The 20,229-nt window shown below is 41.2% G+C and overlaps 1 protein-coding gene across 1 annotated transcript in view; it reads left to right on the top strand.

Moving 5' to 3' along the window:
• Positions 1-16,626, top strand: part of nova2 (NOVA alternative splicing regulator 2) — a 70,618-nt gene extending 53,992 nt beyond the window's left edge. The window contains exon 5 of the mRNA XM_068316734.1: positions 6,268-16,626. Coding sequence (XP_068172835.1) covers positions 6,268-7,290 — 1,023 coding nt within the window. The 3' untranslated portion in view covers positions 7,291-16,626. The remainder of the gene's footprint in view (positions 1-6,267) is intronic.
• The last annotated feature ends 3,603 nt before the right edge of the window (positions 16,627-20,229 follow it).

The raw sequence follows: 20,229 nt of genomic DNA, 5'->3' as shown, positions 1-20,229 counted from the left end.
GGAGTGGTAAGACCTGTCTTAAACTAAAAAAAAAAAAAATTCCGTTAGGATGAGTTGTGTTAGAGAACATGATTTGACTATAGACAGGTCATCAATGCTACTTGTTGTAATCAGGGCTTTGCGGCGTCTACATTCCTTTCTCCTTACATATTATTTTATCTGTTTTTCCTGACTTGTGATTTGCCTTGCTGCTGACTCAGCAGAACAGCCTGCTCCCTCCCTTTGTCTCTTATCTGCTCCAAACACTGATCGATGTCAGCATAACATTATCACATTAATTCATATATTTTACTGGGCTGTTTAAAACACCATATATATAAAATACATACAGTATTCTTTTTGAATTACATTTATTCATGAAGGCCAACTTAAAAGATAATCACATTGACAGGATATTTTGGTGGACAACTAACCTTGAGAGAGAGAGAGGGAGAGAGAGATGTAAAAACTGGGATGACACAGTAAAGATAGATTTGGTGATGAGGGAGAGACAGATATCGAGAGAGAAAGAGAGAAGCGACTAAGCCTGTGGATCAGTGGGAGTCAGATTAAGTTGCCTGCTTAAGACTTCAAAATTCCAACTGCTGCAGCCTTAACAGTCCACTGTGTGTGTGTGCGTGCGTGTGTGTGTCTGCATAAGTGTGTGTGCATGCGTGTGTGTGTGTGTGCGCGCGTGTGTGTGTGTGTGTGTGTGTGTGTGTCTGTGCACGCACATGCTGACTTCCAATGTCTACACTGACAGAAGGCCTTGTGACCTATAACACAAAGTTTGGACGTGAAGACAACTCGTCAATACTACCATGACAGCTAAGGCATAGTGAGAGACGGAGGATGAAGGGAAGGAGTGAATGGAGGTAGAGAGGGATGAAGGAGAGGAGAGAAAGAAAAACAGACCAAACGGCAAGAGAAAGGAAGATTTCTAACTTTTAAGAAGCTGTTACGTCTGTGAGTTCCGACCTCTGGCTGATTTATAACAGAACACCCTCACAGAACTCAGTCACAGTTCTTTTGGCCTATTAGATAGAAATTTTAAATTCAAATATTTCCAGATCTAGTTGTTAAAACCAACGGTGATTATGTTTAAATGTGCAACTTTTAAGGTTCACGTGCAGGAAATACTAAACTACATAAAACACTCTTTAATCTTTTTTTCATTTTAACAAAAATATGTATTTTCTTGTCTCTGGGATGCAAACATTTCGATAAAAGTCAGAAATCTGTGTGGGAGGGTTTGGGTGGCTGGGGGAGAATAAACATGATGACCTCATCATCTTGTTCTCCACCAACTTTTATCGGGATTACAGGAAATTTACTGGGTGGATGTTGATTAAACTCAGTGAAACTGTTGTGTGTGTGACATGGAAGAGTCTGTTACGTCTTGAGGTGGATTTGAATCAAAGGTTGGTTCAGAACCTACTGGTCAACTTTGATTACAGCTGTGTTTAAACTATTTTCTTGGATTGTTGTGAAAGTTGGAGTAGGCGTTATCCAAAAGAGAGAACTGTTGTACGTTGGAGTAGATCCAGCTGAAGGAGTCAGCGATGAATGATTTTTTAAACTGTATTTATCATGATGAAGACCATCAGGGTCTCCGGTATGTGTTCTCCTGAGTGCATTTCTGGTTTAAATTTGAGTTGCTCTACTCCCACACCTAAGAAAATGCTAGATGACTCTCATGAAGTCAAGATGAGCAGAGAAAAGCTCCATCTGGATGAGGTTGGAATCACTAGTCTGGGCTGTAACTGTTGGTCTAAGTGTTGTTTCATTGATCCTTTATCACCGACTGGAGTTAGTTATTAGTAGTTTTGGTGCTGACAAAAAAGCAAAAAAATAACCAAACAAAGAAAAAAGTGTCAGAAATCAAATCCTGATCTTCTTCCTCAACATCTCTGGATCAAATCACCCCTCTCTGCTTCTGGCTTTGATTTGGACTTATCTGCTAAGCCGTTAACCCTGCTGAAGTCATCATTTCCCGTCCCTATTACTTCACAGCGCCTGCCTTAGTGCATTTGTGAACAGGAGATTGGCATTGACCTTCAACCCCAGTGCAGCAGCTGAAGCAACAGGAAGTTCTAGTCAGTAGCTGGATGGATGCCAAAGCCTCTGTAGAAAAGTTTGTCGGTACAACAACATACACAAAGCTCGTCAATGAGTTAAAAATAAGTTTTAAAAAAAAGGAGACGCCAGATATGAGGAAATGTAGAAAAAAATGAAAACTTCGTAGAAAGACATGAACCAAAGCAGCTGAGGGGGGAAAATGAAAGAGGAGCCACTGTAGGAGCAGCTGCCTGCCTGCCGCCAACTGTCACGTAATCTTCTTTGTGGCGGCGATGCAGAGAGGTGCTGGGAGTGGAGAATTGTGGGAGGGTAGAACGCTATCAGGCTGAGTCGGCCGTTACAACAAATCAAACCAAAAAGCGTCCAGCGAGGAAAAGCAGGATGAAAATGATTTCATATAAAAACGTTCTTGATAATCGTACTGGATCGTGTGTGTGAGAGTGTTTCTGTTTGACCTTGTAGGAACAGACATACAAGAGGAGCTATACAGGAAGATGTATACACAGTAAAGCAGTACGAAATCACTACGGCTACATATGAAGTGAGAAATCTAAACCTGTTTAAGTCTGCAAAAAATAGATGAGAGAAAAACGACAATTTGCAATTGGAGGAGGAGTGGAGGCGAACGGAGAACCTCATTAGCAGAGATTGAGTTGGATATAAGGATGGTAGATGTGATCATTAGAGCCAGGGGGATCAGACATTGCTGTACACCACTGTTTATCCTCCCACTCCTACACCAAAACGTGTGTGTGTGTGTGCGTGTGGATGAAAAGGTTCATGGGTAAAATCTTTTGGGCGCGCTCCCTCGCTCTCTCACTGCTTGTCACTTATTTCTTTTATCCTTCGTCTCAGTTTTTACCACCCACTACCTGCTCATCATCCTCACCGCAAAAAAACAACCATCTTGAAAATGTTTTCACTCCAACAAAAATATGCTGGTATTTTTTTCAGATGCGAAATTAGCTTTCCGAATTAATTTATGTCTCTGATAAATGATAAATTTTTGTTGGTAAACTGTTTGCACACGTTTCACAGCCCAAGCTGTAATCACATGGGGATGACAGCGAAGGAGAATATTTTATCCTTTGCCTGAAAAAAGGTCCTTGGCTTTATAATTTTTTTCCTGTAAATGCATGACTGCTCATCGTCCATGTAGATTACAAGAAGTCAGAAATGTATGTAGTGTGTAAATCGTATTCACTCCGTCAGGGTTCACTAAACTGCTGCAAATTAAGAGCTATGCTGCCATGATTTCTCTTTGTTCATCTGTTGGATTGTTCGAGAAGCTCACTAAAAAAAATACTGAAGCGTTTGCATGGAAAAGCTTGGATGGATTATAAATGACTGTCTTGCCCTAGATTTCAACAAGATTTGTTTTTAACCAGTATTTTTTAATGTAAGTTTCAGATGCAAATTCCTTATGTTTTTCTGACAGCTATATTAACCCGTAGGCACCAAGGGCAGCGAAGGTTCGTCAGGATTCTATGAGAGCTCATCCCTAGCAGAAGTCACACGTGGTTCAATTAAGCTTGCAGACTGTAATACTGTCTGTGCTGGTAGCAGGATGTTAACAGGCCTGTTGGAGGAGTCTTGTTGTGTCTTTACCTCACAGTAACAACACTAATCAATATAAATAAACTAGAAACCTCCGTTAAAAAAGAAAATGTTAACAAATACAAGAAAAACAAAACCCACCGTGTTGCATCAGAGACAGTCTCACTGGGGAAAGATAAAAATATTTATCTTTTTAATATTTAACTTCAAGCAGTAAGAGGTGAATCTTTGTCACATGTTGGTTTTGAAGTCTCTCCTATTATCATCTCGCTCCTGTATGCTTACTAATTTTCTATTTCAATGTAAATTCACCTTCTACCATGCAGAAAACTGTGGGTGCAGAAATTGAGGCGTGGAATGCGGCGCGGCAACAAACCTCTGCATCGAGGCTGCTGCCGCACAGATGTTGTTCGCCTTTAAACTGCAGCAAACAGTAAGGGAGGGATTAGGGATAAAGCAGAGGGTGAGACGGAAGTTAATTGGACTTGCCTTTGCATTTTTCTATTGTGAGTGGAACTGATCCTTTTGTCTTTGGATTTTTTTCTTTTTCTTTGACTTTCTTTCCAGTGTAATTATTTCCCTCTGCAAAGAGAAAACACAAATAATAATTGCGCACCTACGTCTCTTTTCTCTCTATTCATCTTCTAGCGATTCACAAGGTCAGGTCTATTAATTTTGTCTTCCCTCCTCCTCCTATTTCTCAACACTCTCTTTTTCTTTCTCCTTTCAATGTGAATATTCAACGTTCATACAGACAGCGGAGAGCAGCGGTAGATTTGTCATGTGTTGTAGAGGCATCATAATCAGATATAAGTATTTGTTTGCTAGGTGCCATTAGTTATATCATTAACTTTCCACCAGAATATCAAAATAACATTTATTTATTAGCATTTCTTTCTTTTTTTCTGTTTTTTAACATTATCACTCTTTAAGATTATTTAATTTGTTTGTAATCCATTTTAATATGGAATTATAAACAGGGTTTAACCTGGATTTAATTGGGTTTATATATTTTTAAAGATAATGTCTCATATGGCTTTCATTGTAACAAACCCTAAATTAACAGTTGTTTCTTGTGCAAAGTAATTTTTGGATTCAGGAACGTAATGACAAACTAAGTGCGGTAATACAGTTATTAGAAATATGTACAGTACACAATAGAAATTATATGAGAATGTGGAAATTAAAATTTTTTAAATCTTTTTTATACTTTTTAATTACATAAATTTGAAGAGCCCTTATTGAACAGCTTGGCAATATAAACATTTAAACATGTTGTCATGAATGATTAATACAGTTCTTCATGAGTGGTTTCAAGTGTTTTACTGCAGATAACAACAAGCAATTTTTGCAACTTTCTGACATTTAGCAAAGTAATTAACCCATGGAAAATATCTCACTGATGAATTAATAAGTACTATTTTAAAAATCAAAATTATTCATGCCGTCATTGGTGAAGAACATTATATGAAATCAAATGAACTGCACTGCATTTGGAATGTGTATGTGTGTGTGTGTGTGTGTGTGTGTGTGTGTGTGTGTGTGTGTGTGTGTGTGTGTGTGTGTGTGTGTGTGTGTGTGTGTGTGAGTGTGTCATTGCCTCAATCCCTTCCACTACCCTTTGAAATGCTGGAGCTGGGTTTCCATGGCAACACTGACCCATGGGAGTCAGTGTTATTTTCTTTGTACAAGTAGGCTCTTTACAATTCCTCCCTCTCTCCCTAAACCATCCCTCCCACCCACTCTACTTACCTCTTTCTACCTTTTTGTTTCCTGTTCTCTCTCAACAGCTTGTTCTTTATCTCTTTTCCCTCTCCTCTGTCCATTATGCACCAAAATAATAAAAAAAAGCACTTGATAAGTTACATGTTCAGGTGGTTGAGGTGATGTCATTGCACAATCCATAATGTTGTATCTCTACTTCGGATCTTTCCCCTTCAGGATGTCATTACGCTGCACACACACACACACACACACACACACACACACACACACACACACACACACACACACACACACACACACACACACACACACACACACACACACACACAGTTTATCAAGAACTTTGTATTCAAAAATGGTTCTGTTTCTTCTTTCTCTGTCTTTTCTTCAGCTGCTTTTGCCTCCCGTCCTTTTGAGGACAGGTCTGAAAAGCAGTCCTTTCAGTGTTGGCCTTGCCTTTATAGTCTACTGCGTTTACCCTTTCATAAGGAAACAAAGTCTTCTCATCATCCGCCTCCAGTCCACAATTTTTCTATATTTTTTCATTAAACTTAGTGTGAGGAGTAGTTGACATCCATGATTAATTATGACACCACATCTCTTTAATGAGCGTGCACAGTGTGGAAAACATGAGGCACTGCTCTTTAACACTGACCTGTCTTTGTAGAGAGACTCTCTTTAACCTTCTGTCTCTGCTTCCTCTTAATATTCCTTTGTGACTTTAGTTGATTTAATTACACAATCAGGAAACTTTTCCCACTTGTAGTGCTTTTTTTCATCTAATTTAATGTGACGCATAAATATTTTTAAAAAATCATAATAATGGAGTATGAGGAAACGCAAATTGTAGTAAGATATTTGTTATTAACTAATGTATTATCTATAATATATTTTCTAATCCTTGCCTCTCCCTGCTCCCTTCACCAGGCCAAGCTGATCGTCCCAAACAGCACGGCGGGCCTGATTATTGGAAAGGGTGGAGCTACGGTTAAAGCGGTGATGGAGCAGTCAGGTGCATGGGTCCAGCTTTCCCAAAAGCCAGAGGGCATCAACCTGCAGGAACGTGTTGTCACCATCAGCGGAGAGCCTGAGCAGAACCGCAAAGCCGTGGAGATCATCGTTCAAAAGATTCAGGAAGATCCTCAGAGCTCCTCCTGCCTCAACATCTCCTATTCCAACATCACAGGGCCGGTTGCCAACTCAAATCCGACTGGCTCCCCGTATGCCAACTCAACAGAGGTCATGCCAGCCGCAGCAGCTGCTGCAGCTGCCACAGCATCCTCTCTGCTTGGACAGGCCAGCCTAGCTGGGGTGGGGGCCTTCCCAACCACCATGTCCAGCCTTTCAGGCAACGACCTGCTGGCCATCACTTCAGCTCTCAACACTCTGGCTAGCTACGGCTACAACACCAACTCCCTGGGCCTAGGTCTGAATCCTGCTGCAGCTTCAGGGGTGTTAGCCGCTGTAGCAGCCAATGCTAACCCAGCTGCAGCAGCTGCAGCTAATTTGTTAGCATCCTATGCCAGCGATGCGTCCACCAGTGCAGCTCATCCAGCTGCCGGTCTGGGAGGCTTCTCCCTGGGATCCCTGGCTGCCGCAACAGGAGCCACCAACGGCTACTTAAGTGCTGCATCGCCACTGGTGGCATCATCTTTACTGGCCACAGAGAAGCTAGCAGAAGGCGCGAAGGAAGTGGTCGAAATTGCTGTTCCAGAAAACCTGGTTGGGGCCATCTTGGGGAAAGGAGGAAAGACGCTGGTGGAGTACCAGGAGCTGACCGGTGCAAGAATCCAGATTTCCAAGAAAGGCGAGTTCATCCCTGGAACTCGGAACAGGAAGGTGACCATCACAGGTTCCCAGGCTGCAACACAGGCCGCACAGTACCTGATCAGCCAGCGAATCACCTACGAGCAGGGGGTACGTGCCACCAACCCACAGAAGGTTGGCTAAACCTGACAGCCAATGAAATTCAAGGAGGAAAAGAGGAAAAAAATGTGGGGGCTTGGGGGAGGAGTATAAAAAAAATCGAAAGAATGGAAAAAAGGAGAGGAGATCAAGAATGTCGGAAGGAATCGTCCATGCCGTTTTCTTCTGCGTGTTTTCAGTATTCTCTAATTAAAAAAAAAATTTGACGCGGATCAAAATGAGCTGAGAAGACGAGGAGGGAGAGGAGCAAGTAATCACGCTGAAAAACCAAGAAAAAAAATGTGTAACATGTAAATAAGGTTTTATTACTTAACGTCTTGACCTTTTGAGGTTTTTTATTGTTTTGTTTTGTTTTATTTAGTAAGTTAAGCTGTCTGTTTGTTTATTTGTTTGTTTGTTTGTTTGTGCACTGTCTGAACAAAGTTGAATGCCATGTAGACAGGCCAACTACCTGAGAGGCTACATGAAGTTGGGGGAGGGAGTAAAAAGGGCATGGGCAAAGTGGAGGTGGGGGGTTGCGTTTACAGGGTACAATCCTCCACCCTTGTCCCTAAAAATCCCTTACAGAAACAACCCTTATCCCTCCCTCCACCCTGCAGTCCACACTCGTCACCCTTATGTAGGGTTTTTGGTTTTCTTTTAATTTGCCCACCTTCTCCTAATGCCCCTTTCACAACTTCTCCCCAGCCTTGCCCCCACCCCTTTTTTGTAAGGGATTTCTAATGAGCAAGACTGTAAACTGGTGTGAGAGAGAAGAAACATCCTTGGCTCTCCCTAGCACCTTTATTCTCTCTCCAGCCTACGGTCTCACCTCCCTTTTTCCTTCTGGTAGATTAACCGGAGGTTGAGGTGATTGGGGCGGGGGGACGCTAGGGAGAGAATCTGTTGGGGCGTTTCTTCATTTGCACACCAGACCACCCCCACTCCCTGCTCCCCGTATATATATCCCACAAGCAGTGCAGCGCTGGAGAGGTGCTCTTTTGTCCGATATAGGATGCCGAGGCCCATACTGATGACCTCATATAGAGCGAAACCTAGAACAGACGAGAACGATACTGTGCAAGCTGTGGCCATCTCCCAGGATCTTGCAGTCTGCTGTGACAACTGTTATGATATTTTCATGGTTATTATGACAGGAATCATCACCATTGTCATTATTTATTAATAAGTTCACCCATAAAAAGCTCAGTTGTTTCTTTTTTTATCTATGAATTCAGGTTGACATGAATGTAAATGAGACTATTTTTGATTTGAATCTTTTGCTTTGATTTAAGTGGATTGAAGATGAATAGTAATGTCACATAGTGTAATATATGTCTTATTTAAGTCCAGTAAGAAACCACCCCAGGCACCCAACCCCAGTGGTAGAGCAGGTCGTCCAATGATTCAAGATCGGCGGTTCGATTCCCGCTCCCGCCGAGTCATTTGTCGTTGTGTCCATGGGCAAAACACTTTACCCTCCTTGCCTCCAGTGGGGCACTCGCTGGTGTGTGAATGTATGTGATTGTTCGAGTGGTGATCGGAGGGGCCGTAGGCGCAGATTGGCAGCCACGCCTCCATCAGTTTGCCCCAGGGCAGCTGTGGCTACATACGTAGTCTACCATCACCAAGTATGAATGAGGAGTTAAAAGCGACTTTTAGTGTCCAGAAAACGCTATATAAATCTAATCCATCATTATTATTATTATATATCCAGTAATAGAGCAGAGCAGGGAACGCACACGCAGACACACACACACATACACAGGCCGGCACACATGCATTCACACTCGTACACATTGAAACAGAATACTATGATGCCATGTCTGGTGCTTCAAAAGAGAATTTACCATATCTATGATGCAGACTGCAGTGAGACCTCAAGTAAAATATCTGTAAACCAGTCAAGTCACCGGCTATAGTGTAGCATCTTAGCAGCTATATTATCCGAAAAAAGCCTGGTTGCCAGGCTTGGCTATGCTTCAAAGAAACCCTGCTGTTCTATATCTGTAGTACAATGGCCTATTACAGTCAATGTAAAATTATAACCATAATGAATAATAGAGTTGTCAGTGAGTTCTCAGATGAACTCCTGCTGCTCATCCTGTTCTCTTATGAACCCATACTTAGACCCAGACTAGTAAAGAGCACTTAAGCCTCACACTACTGAAATGCAAACACTGAGACTGAAACATGACGAGGGAGCATTATTCATCTGGGGTCCACTGCTTCATCTCCAAGCCTCGCTAGCAGATTTGCTATTTTAAGGCAGCGTGCATATCAGTAAAGGAGATAAATAGCCTCATTGATTTTTGCCCTTATCAAGTAGTCACTGCCCCACCATAATGGGGTAAAAGGGCAGATGAGAGATTTTCAACATACATCCAGGGAGTTGAGCTTGTCTCTGCATCTAAGGAAACTGCAGCTCTCCCATGGCAGCAGGTTCACTGTCCACTGTAGACGCAAGAGGCTGCTGAAGATGCTATTGATTCTTTTGTTGTTCTTTTTTGTGTGTGGTTTTTTTTTTTAATAATCGGAGTACACTGAATTCTTGTCTTAATGCACTGTGAAGTGAGGGAGTGGTTCTTTTGGCCTAAGAGGTCAAGGATATGTGCTGTAGATGGGATCATGATTGGGTGGCTTTTGTATGACAGGAAAAAAAAAAGACATATATGAAATATATGTAGAATGCATATGAAAAACTTCACCAGAAAAACACATCATATCTGAAAACTGAACGAAAAACAAATTAGTTCAATGAAGAGGATCGATCAATTGTGGCGAAGAGTAGAGATCAATTATCTGGTAATGAGAGGGTGGGGTATTGGGGGACGTTAGGTAACTGATTAAAGAGGCTGGAACAATTCCAAATTCACTTTTGTATCACAGCTGTGTCTTTTTCATAAATATTTGAGATTGGTAATGTACTGTACATCCAGTGGGCAAATCCCTGGACGGTCCCTCAGGACTTGAAGTTTGACGGAATGTAAAATCCCAAAAATGATGAGGGGGGGCTGCAGTTGATTTATTGACCTAAACTGTCTGGTGAGAGGAATCCTCTGAGATGAAGAAGCAACAGACTTTTTGGTTCTTTTTAAGCCAATCTGACCCCAAATCCTCCACTGTACTATCAAATGTGTCACTCTCTGTTGGAGCGCCAGTGAGGGTTTATCTCTACAGCTTGGTAAGGAGGCTTCTTTAATCCCATCTAACACCATCCACACTCTCCTCACCCTCCCTCCCAACCGTCCTCAGTTCTCCAGTGCACTCCCATTCTGACACTTCCTCTCCTCCTACCACATTGCTCCATGGGTGACTATGTCTGGTGTTATGATCAATGCATGTCTGCTTCTTGCCCTGACAAGCAACACAGATTGAGTCTCATCTCTCTTTGCCTCTTCGGGTGGCCGGAATCTCAGAAACATCCTGATGCACCATTAAAAGGGAGCGTACCTGCAGAGGTAGTCACAGTTGAGGCTGGCAGGGCTCAGTGTACATGCACTCTGTCCAATGGATTGGATTGGTGTGTTTAACTCTGATCACAAACATTTAATTTGGAATATCTTGCTGCACAACATAAAACATATACATATATTGAGAATACTTTGTGTCAGTAATGGGGTTTGACTGGATTTAATGTTGTGGTTAAAACCTCACTAGACCATAGGAGGATAGTGTGCTTTTGTTCCACTGTAGAACTGTAATGTGCTGTAAGCAGTGAGTTATCGCTCTAAATGTTTATACCATGTCGTTTCAGGTTTGAGCAGGTAGTCGACTGCTTCGTTTATCATATACTAATTAAAATGATCAAATATTTGCTGATGACGACCTACCGAATGAGAGGTCTGCTGCTCTGATTGGACTTATGTATCTGTAAATTTGGGTTTTAGAAAAAAGAAGCAACTGTTCAGGCAACTTGTGACAGCCATATTTCACAATTTCTTACTTTTTGCACTTTGAACAAATAATTAAAATGGCTTTGAAGATGAACTAATTGTGGATAAAACATAATTATTATTTGTAATTTAGTCTGTGTTATTCTTCCTCCATTGGGACAGACCTACTCTGTACGTATGGAATGCCAAAGGTTGCAGGTTGTCCACGTATCCTGACCGGGTTTAGCGTGCCTGGACACCTTCAGCTTCCATCAATAACTCACATTGCATGCAGCGCCGTGCGTTTACAGTGGAAAATTGCATTAAAATTCTGGATGTAGTTCCCGGTTCTGTTTACTAAGAATAAATAGATATGTTTTTCATTTTGTGAATTAAAGCATTAGGAGATTGGGTTTGGTTTGCCTTTTACATGGCAAACAATAATTTTGGTTATCTCAATGTTAGGGGATCAAGATAAAATGTGATGAGTACTGGAAGCAATACATGTAGTGGCATGTCGTCTTGTCCTGTCCCTAAACCGTCTGCCGTAGGCGCTTTTGGATTTACCTGTAGATGTTTACTAGATTTGACATGGGTAATTTTTTTAATCCGTTAAAAATGCTGCTAATAAATAATGACTAATGTACTACTAATACAAGGTTAAAACATATCGGAGTCTGACCTTTAGCTAGAGAGGCTAGTCTCAAGTGGCAGTGTAATACATGATCTGTTATAAGCTGACGTTAAGTTAATAATAGCGTAATTCTAACCTGAACAAATTTAACCTGTGCCAAAATAAGTCTTTACAGAGTGCAACTGTAAATGTGTTGATTTAAACAACAATAGATGAGAGGAGACTTACTTTTATATTAAGAAAATGTGAAAAGTGCCAAATGAACCATATTTGTAATTTACATAGGACAGATGTAGTCCGTGTGACAGTTTATAGTAACTAGGTAGAAGCGGTCAAAGCACCTCAGTATAGTAGTATGTTTGAGCCCTCTCTGTTCCCACTAAGAGAGGAGGGACCGCCATGTTAGCCAAGTGTTATCCTGTCCTCTGGGAACTACCCATCCCAGAATGCAACAGCACTATGACTCTGGGGCTTGACAAATCACTATAGCGATAGGTTAGTGACATTATGCTAAAAATGTGACTGATAGCATTCTTAAATACAGCCTTTTATAGTTACAATGAAGATGTATTTTGTGGAAATAGATGTTATCTTTTTTGCACGTCTATATTGCATGATATCAAAGTGAAGCGTGGACAAAAAAAAAAGAAAAACCTTAAAGAGACAAAAAAGAAATGACAAAAAATAGGCATTGTGTGTCACTCATTTTTCAGAGACAAATCTTTGCATGCCAACAAGGGTCAAGCATTTTGATGTTGTTTTACACAATCCGATGTTAGCTGTTTTTTCGAACAAAATTTTTGATTATGACGTCACTTCACAATGAGTATTTTGTTGTTAAGTTGTCTAACCATCCACAAAGAGGTTAGAACTAAACTAAAAACTATTTTGCAACTTGCTGAAAAGCTTTGCTAAAAATTTTCAGTTGCTGCCTAACCTTAGAAAAAGAAAAAAACAATTTCATTTCAAATAAAAACTGATACTGTCCATGAATGTACTCACCTCCGCATAAGTTTGACTATCTCTCCTCTGACCAATGATGTGCAGTAGAGGCTTCTGTGTGTGTTTTCCTGTGTTTTTTGTACTCTAACATTACTAACCCTCAACATACAGTGTCGGGTTTTCGGTATAGCTCTGTTGTCCATCATTTTACCCTCCCCCACTCCCATGCTCTGAGCTCTGGCTTGTCTTGTCATTGATATGCACCTTATTGCCCTCAAATATGACGTGGAGCACCAACGTAATTCACTGGGAGACATTTGTAAACGGAGATCATGTGAGACAGAGATGGAAAAAGTCTTTTAACTTACTTCCCAAAATACTCACATCCATAAGTCTGTCCATTCCCTCAGGGGACCTCGCTAAAGTATTTGGGACAGATTGTGTTTTCACTCCTTAATATGCAATCCAAGGCTCTGATCTCTCAGAGAGAAACAGTGCTGAACATTGCCAGTTCTGTTTTCAATTTGCTAATGTTAGGAATCATGATCTCCCCACTCTCTGTCTCTCTGTCTCTCTCTCTCTCTCTCTCTCTCTCTCTCTCTCTCTCTCTCTCTCTCTCTCTCTCTCTGTCTCTCTCTCTCTCTCTCTGTCTCTCTCTCTCTCTCTCTGTCTCTGTCTCTCTCATGTTATTGTCCCCGTTCAGTTCAATTGGATGTTTTTTTGGCTTCGGTTTAAAAGCAGAGCAAAGTCTGTCCTCCTCTCTCACTGACAACCATAAACCCCAGTATTTTCAGGGTTGGTTATAAATTGTACCTTGACAAATGTTGTCATGGGAAATGGGCCCAAAAAGAAAAAAAGAATCCATTTGTGCTCCTGGTAATGTGTTTGCACTAAACTTTCTGCTGTTATTGCGCAGGGCAGGCCGAGCTGAGGTGGGGGTCGGTGTGCAAGACTACTGTAGATGTGTAGCCTTACTGTAGGTGTTTATTCAGCAGTGTATTTAGATGTGCATGTTCCTCTCCCTTCCTGTCAGAATGTGTCTGCTTTTAGCCAGCTCTGTGCTCATGGTGTCTTTGTTTCAGCGTAGCCCGCTAGTTGTGTTTTTATTCTTTATGATTTTATCGTGATTTGTAGAAGAATGCAAACTTAACTCTCACCTGCTCGCCAGGTGACCTCATCGCTTCTCAAGTGGGTGTGGCTCTTCAACATAGTCAGTCCTCAAATCTTGTTTTGTTTTTTATGCCCTCCCCTCCACCACCAGCACCACCCCAACCACTTCCACAATCTCAGACCCACTCTCACCCACACCCACTTCTTCAAACACCCTCTATAACACATTATGGGACCCCACTCTTCCCCCTTTTCCACCCTCCCTGTCCACCCCCCCACCTCAGGCCCCATTGAAGCACCAGCAACTGTAGACTGCATTTGTCATATCACAGATTTTCTGTTCTTTCTTCTCGTTCTCTGTGGATTTTTTTTCCTGGTTTTGATTTGTACTGTATATTCTGTCTAACCTAGAACAGTTTTAACAAAAATGCCATTTCTGTGTGTAGCCTGTTTACCCCTCCCAAATGCATATACACACACACACTCTTTCATGCCCTCTTTTTTGCACTTTCACTGCCCACTCCTCCTCCTTGCCTAAACATACACACACTTCCTCCCCAGCCTCCCATGAGTCTCTTCTCTCGAGTGCCAAAATAGAACAGAGAGGACAAAAACAAAACAAAAAGACAACAACTACCATTCCAAGCGTTTCTTTGAGTTATTCTTGTGTGTTGGACATCCATCCTGGAAGCACCCATGAAGCCAGCATGCTCCGCCTTCATAACATGATGTCGCTCATGATGCCTCAACTGAACAGCACCTTGCCCCCCACCACCACTCCTCCTCCTCCTCCTCCTCCTCACCACCCCCCCCCACAGAGCTAAACCCGACAAGGATTAACCCCTCTCCAGGTTGGCTACCTACCTACTGTCCTGCCTCTCAACCTACCTTAAAAAGCCCTACCGCTCATGCCAGCTGCTTTCCTAATTCTGTCATCTCTTCAGCCTGTGGGACTTCATTGATTGTGTGCCATAGTGTTGGGGGCACTTTTCACTCTCCTCACCTGCCCCTCTTTCTACCTTCCCCACCTTTTCTCTCTCTATTCCCCCTCCCTCTCTCGCTCTCGCTCCATTTGATTTTTCTCGATGGGAAAGATTCAAAAACTCCATTTTCTAATAATGATTTTTTGTTTTTTTTGTTGTTGTCGTTTAACATCCAAACCACGCACGCCGACACATGCACCACCCCCACGCGGTGGTGTGGAGAGTGTTTACGCACCGTCAGCTGCGCAGCCATTCTCTGTCTTCTTGAACTTTTCGAACTTTCACCCCCGTCATGAACTTTATTGACCTTCTTCCTCCTCCTACCCCCTTCTGTGTTCATCCAACTGTTTTGGACGATAACTCTCCATTCCATCCCCAAAACCTCTCTGAGACTGTGCAATGCTAGCTGATATGATTGGATTTTTTTTTTTTGTTTGTTTGTTTGTTGCTCATCATTGGGGACAATTCTCTGAGATATAAGTTGAAAAAGAACACAAAAAAAACATATGAAAGGAAGAAATAGCATCCTAAAAAGAAATGCAGACATGCAAAAAGAAATGAAAAAAACGCTAAACAAGTGTTTCTCAGCAATTTATTTTTTTCTCTCTCTCATTGTAAATATATTTGTCAGATTTTTGCCGAGCTGTAAAGAGAGAAGTGTTGAGCATAAAGGGGGCTGGCAGCATAAAGGGGTACTTGTGGGCACAGTAGAAGATCATTATACTTTTCATCCTTGTTATCCAATAGTTAAGTCTGCCTGTATACTGTAGTCAGCTATGCTAGTTCTACTGTGTTAACCTGTGCTCTTATTATTAGTGTTGATTTACCTACTCTATTGGCTGTTTAACTTCCATGTTGGCTAGCAAACTTTTTAGATATCTGTGCTCATTGGATAAAAATACTAACCTTGAGAAGTAGTCTGAGCCATTCTCAATGTAGGCTTGTTTTTGTACATTCGTTAATGTTTTCCTGACAGTAAGCTGTAGTAGTATCTTTTATCATTAAGCCATTGTTATTTGAAATGGTTGATCATTTTAGAATCATATCATCGTGGAAAACGGCTCGACGTGGCTCCTCCAGGTTGGAATAAAAATGGAGGTGGACAGAAGAAAATGAAAAGAAACAAAGTGTTCTGGGCTACAAAATGAGGAAGCTGAGCTGCTGCATTTGTTGCAATACAGTCCTAGTTTACATAACATAGAGGGATAGGGTAGTGATGATAAACCTCTGCAGGTGCCGCTCAGCCATCCTGCAGTCTGCAGAGCCAAACTTATGACATACGTCCATAATACGCCTGTATATCAGTGACATTTTGAAAGTATTAATGTGACTGTGTTAGGTTAGAATCATCATTTCATCACATTGCTCTGAGCTCCACTCTTGATTTATGCTGCCTGCCCCATTGCCCCAGAACACCACATGAGCTATTTATTTCTCAGACTATTATTATTATTATTATTATTATTATTATTATTATTATTATTATTATTATTATTATTATTATTATTATTATACTATTAATAAATAACAACACAAACAGAAAAAGGGAATGACTGGAAAATGGTAAATTAATATTAGTATTGTTTTGTTTTTAATTTTTAGTATTTTAGTGGTTGCTTTTAACAACATTCATTAACTGACTTAAAGAGTATTGAATATTTAATGTAATTGTAGCATTGTGTTTGTAAAGAGAAAAAAAACCTAGTGAGTTGTGTTTCTTGACTTGTGGATTACCAGTGAAGTGGGCAATCTAGTGCTAATATATATGAGGTCTTTTTTAAGGATTCTTACTTTGCGACAGCAACAGCAGTCATTATAAATGTTCATTTTAGCATCACCTGTCTTCCGTTGTCTTATTCTTCACCTTCCACCACACTCTGCATCATCACAGTAACACATTGCAAGTCTGGGGGTGGGTAAGAGTGTGTGTTTGTGTGAGCCATGGAGTGTATGTGTGGGTTTTGGAAAATTGTAGGTTTGTCATGACGGTGTGTGTGTGAATTTATTTGTTATTGTCAATGAAAATGAATGCAAAGGTGTGCATCCCTGTGTCTGTTTGCTTACGTGTGTGTGCGTGCGTGTGAGCGTGCGTGTGCGTGCTGGCTCTGTGAGGGTGGGGTTCAGGGTGGGTGTTCTGTCCAGTGTCCACCAAAAGCTAAAACCTGTCAGGCTTCCATACTTTCTGATGGAACCTCCTGACGTTATAGCTGCAAACCCTCATCATGTGATCTGACACAACTCGACTGTCATAACCCCTTCAGTCACCTGACCAACCAAATCAACCAATCACTGTCCACCACTACCGCCTTCCCCCCTGCGCCATCCTTTGCTGCACACCACGTCAGCCCCATGTGATGTTCTCCATCGATAACATACTACTTCACTATCTACTGTTACATGATGACAGGTCTGGGGATAAATACTCATCTAAAATGGGTGTCCATGTGTTCAAATTTTGAGGAGTGACTGAGTTAACTTCACCATCTGGTTGTGTTTTTACCTTGGAGACAGTCAGTTAAAGCAAATGAGAAAAGGCTGTATCTACATCAAATGGCTCCCAAAAAAAGCAAGTAAACCGTATTGTGATATATAAAGGCTCCATTCATGTGCTCAGTGTTTAACAGAAGTCACTAAAGTCTCTAAATGCACTCCAAAGTGGAATTAAATTAACTTTGTGGCCCTCAAAGCATTCCAGATTCCGTTCGTAGAATCAACGGCTACCTGCCGTTCCTGAACCGGTATCCCTGTTGTTCTAGTAATCCACAGACCTCATTCAGAATTGTCTTTAATTTAAATCCACCAGAAACAGAATTAATGTTTGATAAAGTACAAATGAAAAATATTGCAAAGCAAATATTACATGTATAGTTAGATACCAGTTTAGCTACAAAATATAGGTATATTTAAATTAGGTGAATTTCTGATGTGCATAAAATGAACATATTCATTTCTGACATTATCTTATAAAATCATTCTGAACTCACGTATTTGTCCCCAGAGCTGCATATTACATTCTATTGTTCATACTACTGTGCGTGCTGCATACTACCTTAACAGGTCAGATTTCACCTTAACCTGTCTCCATGCCAACCACTAAGGAGCCAGTTGCATGGCAACTGGTGTCCGCCACAACAAAACCAACCTACCAATCAACCATCTTCCTCAACCACCGAGGCCACGCCCACCAGACTATGATGGTTCCATAGAAGAAGAGGTAGAGGAAGAGAGGATAGGAAGAAGGGATGCAAGATGAAAAAGACCTAGTTATGATTCTCAGGGTGTCTTATTTTAATTGACTGTTCAGTCTGTTCTCCAGTCTCTCACTGGTGTCCTGGTGCCCCTAACTGAGCCCAAAGACGATCATGTCCTTCCATGACAAATTACTTGTACAAATAATTGACAACTGACCAATTCCTCTCGATCAGCTGATTGATAGTGTTGATTGACCAACCCTCTTAAGAGATGCTACACAGTTGAATGAAGATAGGCACTGTAATTAATGTTTACAACCCAAATGAGACCAACAACGCTGTTGAAAGAATGTCTAGGACTTAAAATGAAGAGACAAATCTCTGAAGAGTACTTATTTCTAAATGATGTAACTTTTCGCTTACTTTCAATGTGACATGAGATAATGTAATTTTTTTTCAATCATTGCATGTGACTATTTTGATTTGCAATGAAACTGTTAGAATGGATGGTACATTTGTGACGTTAGTGCAACGTTTAGACGCCGATACTAGAAATCAATGTCGGTGTCTTTTAACAGTGTTGTCATGTCACCATGAGGAGTGCTTATGGACCAATGAATGCTAAATGTGTGACCTTACAAAGCTGTAAAGGTTTTGTTTATTTGTACATGGTTATGGGTAAAATAAACCATTGAAGCAAATTAACATCTTTAGTCTGAAGGAATAAGCCCTCACACATTTGTTTGTAAAGCCTGTACCAAAAGAGGTACATTGAAAGCTTTGGATAAAGCAGTAGAGGTAAGTTTCAACAGTTAAATTGATCCAACGAGGTACAGGAATATGATATATATAGAATATTCCATTCAGATAATCTGAGGTTTTCAATGAGGGCTTTAGTTTGGATCCACATGTCAGGGAAGGTCAACAATTGAAGACAATCAGGGTTTGAGTCACTTACCCACATCACCGTCCTCTTTACGACAGTCATCACAATTTCGAGAGGGTTGGGGTTCAACCCTGGCATATCCATCTACCCACAATCCTCCTGTGCACCAGAGTCATCTGATCAACAAACACCTGCACCCCTGCATCCACCATGATTCCACAAATCAGCCAATCAGCTCCTGTGACCACTGGCCAAACAGTCTCAGCCCTTTCCATGCCATCGGCTAAGCAGTTACGGGGCTTTTTGAGCTGTTGTTGCAAAGCCCCCTGGGAAATGGAGTTACGATTCACAGCATGGTCCAACCAACCTCTTGTCACTCTCCTCCCACACACCTTTCTCCATATACCACTAAAGAAGTTCCTCTGGCTTCCAGCTAAAAGGGCACAGCCTTTTGTGCTGTCATAATGCATGTATGGTACAGTGTGTGATACAACACACTCCTGATAAGTAAACACTGCAAACAAAATTGTGGGTCTTACAAGGAACAAAAAGCCACCAAAGTAGAAAAGAATAATAGTCTAGTGGACTTCATATTTACAAAGGAACTAAAACTAAAACCAACACTAACCAAGAGATGGTTGCTTGGAGGCTGGAGTGTTGATGTGGGAGCAACAATAATAGTTTTATTGACTGAATTTACATCTCATCTTTTGGGACAACATTTTTCTGGATCCAGAACATTAGCCTGAAGCCCAATAATAAGCAAACCAGCAGCAGGAGTAACATGAGGAAGCTGGCATATCGTATCAGTAGAGGATGCTAGGGATTGGTGAACGGTGACCCTTGAGGCAGATGTGGCTCTCCACTGACTTCATGTGTCCCCCTGAATTAAATATGAAAGGTGAGCCTACACAAAGCCACAGTACAGCAAATTAACAGCCCAAAACCAACACAATTACAAACCAACAGTCTATTTCCATGAATCAACATAATATAAATGAATCAGCGCCTTGTCTTCACTTCTTGGGAGACAACTTCATTTGAAGGTCAGTCTAATTCAATTTCCTCACTAGTCAGTAAGACTGAAAAGATATTTGTGTCTAGCACAGACAGAAATCTGAGACAGAAATTATGACATTTTGTAATGAGGTGTACAAAAGGTGCCACCACGTATCTCTGTTTCAGGAACCAAAGAAACAAGGCGACAGCTATATATTCCAATGTGAGAATGGGGCAATACGATATAACAGACGTAATGAGACATTCCTTTTGAAAATATTTGGTAAGCTACTGTACGTGTGCACTGTGAGCACTGTTACTGTACAATATCTGTCCTATTTAAACTGAGTTCATTCTTATTCCT

This window comes from Antennarius striatus, chromosome 6 (genome assembly GCF_040054535.1).
Source record: "Antennarius striatus isolate MH-2024 chromosome 6, ASM4005453v1, whole genome shotgun sequence".
Classification (NCBI taxonomy): domain Eukaryota; kingdom Metazoa; phylum Chordata; class Actinopteri; order Lophiiformes; family Antennariidae; genus Antennarius; species Antennarius striatus.
The sequence above is the reverse complement of the archived record's forward strand: the minus strand, read 5'-3'. Positions and strand labels throughout refer to the sequence as shown.